This window comes from Frankliniella occidentalis, unplaced genomic scaffold (assembly GCF_000697945.3).
Source record: "Frankliniella occidentalis isolate FOCC.00 unplaced genomic scaffold, Focc_3.1 Scaffold324, whole genome shotgun sequence".
In the NCBI taxonomy this organism is placed as follows: domain Eukaryota; kingdom Metazoa; phylum Arthropoda; class Insecta; order Thysanoptera; family Thripidae; genus Frankliniella; species Frankliniella occidentalis.
Genome location: NW_026267448.1, coordinates 101259 through 102978, shown reverse-complemented (window position 1 = coordinate 102978; position 1720 = coordinate 101259). Strand labels below are relative to the sequence as shown.

The following is a 1720-nucleotide window of genomic DNA, read 5'->3' as shown; positions in this document are numbered from 1 at the left end:
GTCCTCGTCCTCCTCCTCCTCCTCCTACTCTCCACCACCACCCTCTCTCCAAACACACACGCGCGCCACTAATAAGGGAATAAGGGCGCGGTCAAGTCTGACGGTTATTGTTGTAATATATATACGTTCCCACGGATGCGCGTTCGTCGCCAATATAATCCAAGGTCTCGATCGCAGTTTGGCGGTGCCAAGGCTGCGAGCTGGCCGGGCCGCGGTCATTGCCGCGCGGACAAACTTTGAAATCTGATAAGGTTATTCCGCTCAACGCTTCGGCTCGCCCCGCCCCGCCCCGCCACGCCCTGCCGCCGAGCAGCGCAACGAGGAATCAACTTTGGCCGTAGGGCTCCCAAGGGCACCGGCCCCATGTCCTTCCAGTAGATTTGCTTTATGGAAAGTCGCACGCGTCCCTCTTTCTATTAATATATTTTTTTTCTGTGGGTGTCGGCGCGGGGCCCGCCTTGCCGGGGGAGTTTGGGACAACTTGAGAAACTCGCCGGCGACAAAACTACAACCGCTCCGTTTGGCCCCAAGGACGCGGCGGCGGCGGGCGGGTCCCGCACGTCGCCGCACCTTTTCATCCGGCCCTGGAGACCGAGGAGGAGGACAAGCCGCCCGTAAAGTAAAACCGACTGACTGAAACGACTTTGGCCGTCTCTATGAGTCGCGATGTTATCCCGTCCGCCCCGCCCACTCTCTCGCTTCCTTGCCCTTTTTGTTTTTCAGCGGCGGCAGTCGGCATATTGTGTCCATTTGCCTGTCCGCGTGTCTGTTCATCTGCCTGTGTGTCCTTCGGCTGGTCTGTGTGGGCGCCCCTTTTCCAACGACGTGCCTTTGTTGTTGCAGGGGCAGCTTGTCCGCCTGGGGATATCAGCGTGGTAGCAGCCCCGGCCGCTCCCGCGCGCGCCCAGGCACGCCATGGAGAACGTCACCGACGAGGTAAGTGAACCCGACGCGTGTGCTGCCTGCGCACGACTCTGTTAAAAGTATGATCTCCTCGTCGTGAAGCTCATTTCCATACTCTGAAGAATTTATGTGCTGTCATGGCACGAACACAATTCGTTCGTAAAACGATTCCTCTCGCTCGAAATTAAATGGCTCAAGCCTCGTATCTTCATGTAGGTAATGTATGTAAATGCTCCATGTTTGTAGTTTGTTGGCTCTTTTACATCTGGTTTCCTTTCAAGAACACTCTCTCCTGTCCTGCACCACTTCCCACCATCGTCTCTATCTTGATCGCCTTTTCTTTCATCCCCGAGGGAGCACAGCGGCGCTTTGCAGCGGAGATCGACAACAACTCCCTGCTACTTGTTGGTGTCAAAACCGAAACCGTCGCTGGAAAGGGAAGCGAATCACGGCCATTAGCTTGTGATCGATGCCGCTTGCTGCTCGGCTCGGCCGGATGGCTCCAGCCACTCCGGCCGCCTCCAGCCGGGTAAATGACGCGGAGTAGGAGGAGGAGGTGGTGGGCGGCGCGAGGAGAGGCACGCGAATCAAAAGTAGTTGAGAAAGCGATTTGGCCCAACCACTCGTCGTGACGTCAGCAGCTGATTCACCGGCGCCCCGGCAATTACTTAGCATATTCCCCGCATTTTTGCCCCCCGCTCTGCTCTTCTTCGCTGCTCCTCCCTGTTTTTGAGCACCCTAACTGCTGCTGCTCGCCCCACTTACCTGCCAGGCTCACCTTCCTCGCATTATCTTGCTCCTTCTCGCGCCGCTTTGT

General features: G+C 57.1%; 1 protein-coding gene across 3 annotated transcripts in view; it reads left to right on the top strand.

Moving 5' to 3' along the window:
* The window catches only part of LOC113215378 (calcitonin gene-related peptide type 1 receptor), a 134234-nt gene that overhangs the window by 40679 nt on the left and 91835 nt on the right, over window positions 1-1720 (top strand). For all 3 annotated transcript variants that reach the window (XM_052273999.1, XM_052273997.1, XM_052273998.1), the window contains one exon: window positions 844-936. In XM_052273999.1, the coding sequence (XP_052129959.1) occupies window positions 916-936 (21 nt within the window). In that variant the 5' untranslated portion in view covers window positions 844-915. The remainder of the gene's footprint in view (window positions 1-843; window positions 937-1720) is intronic.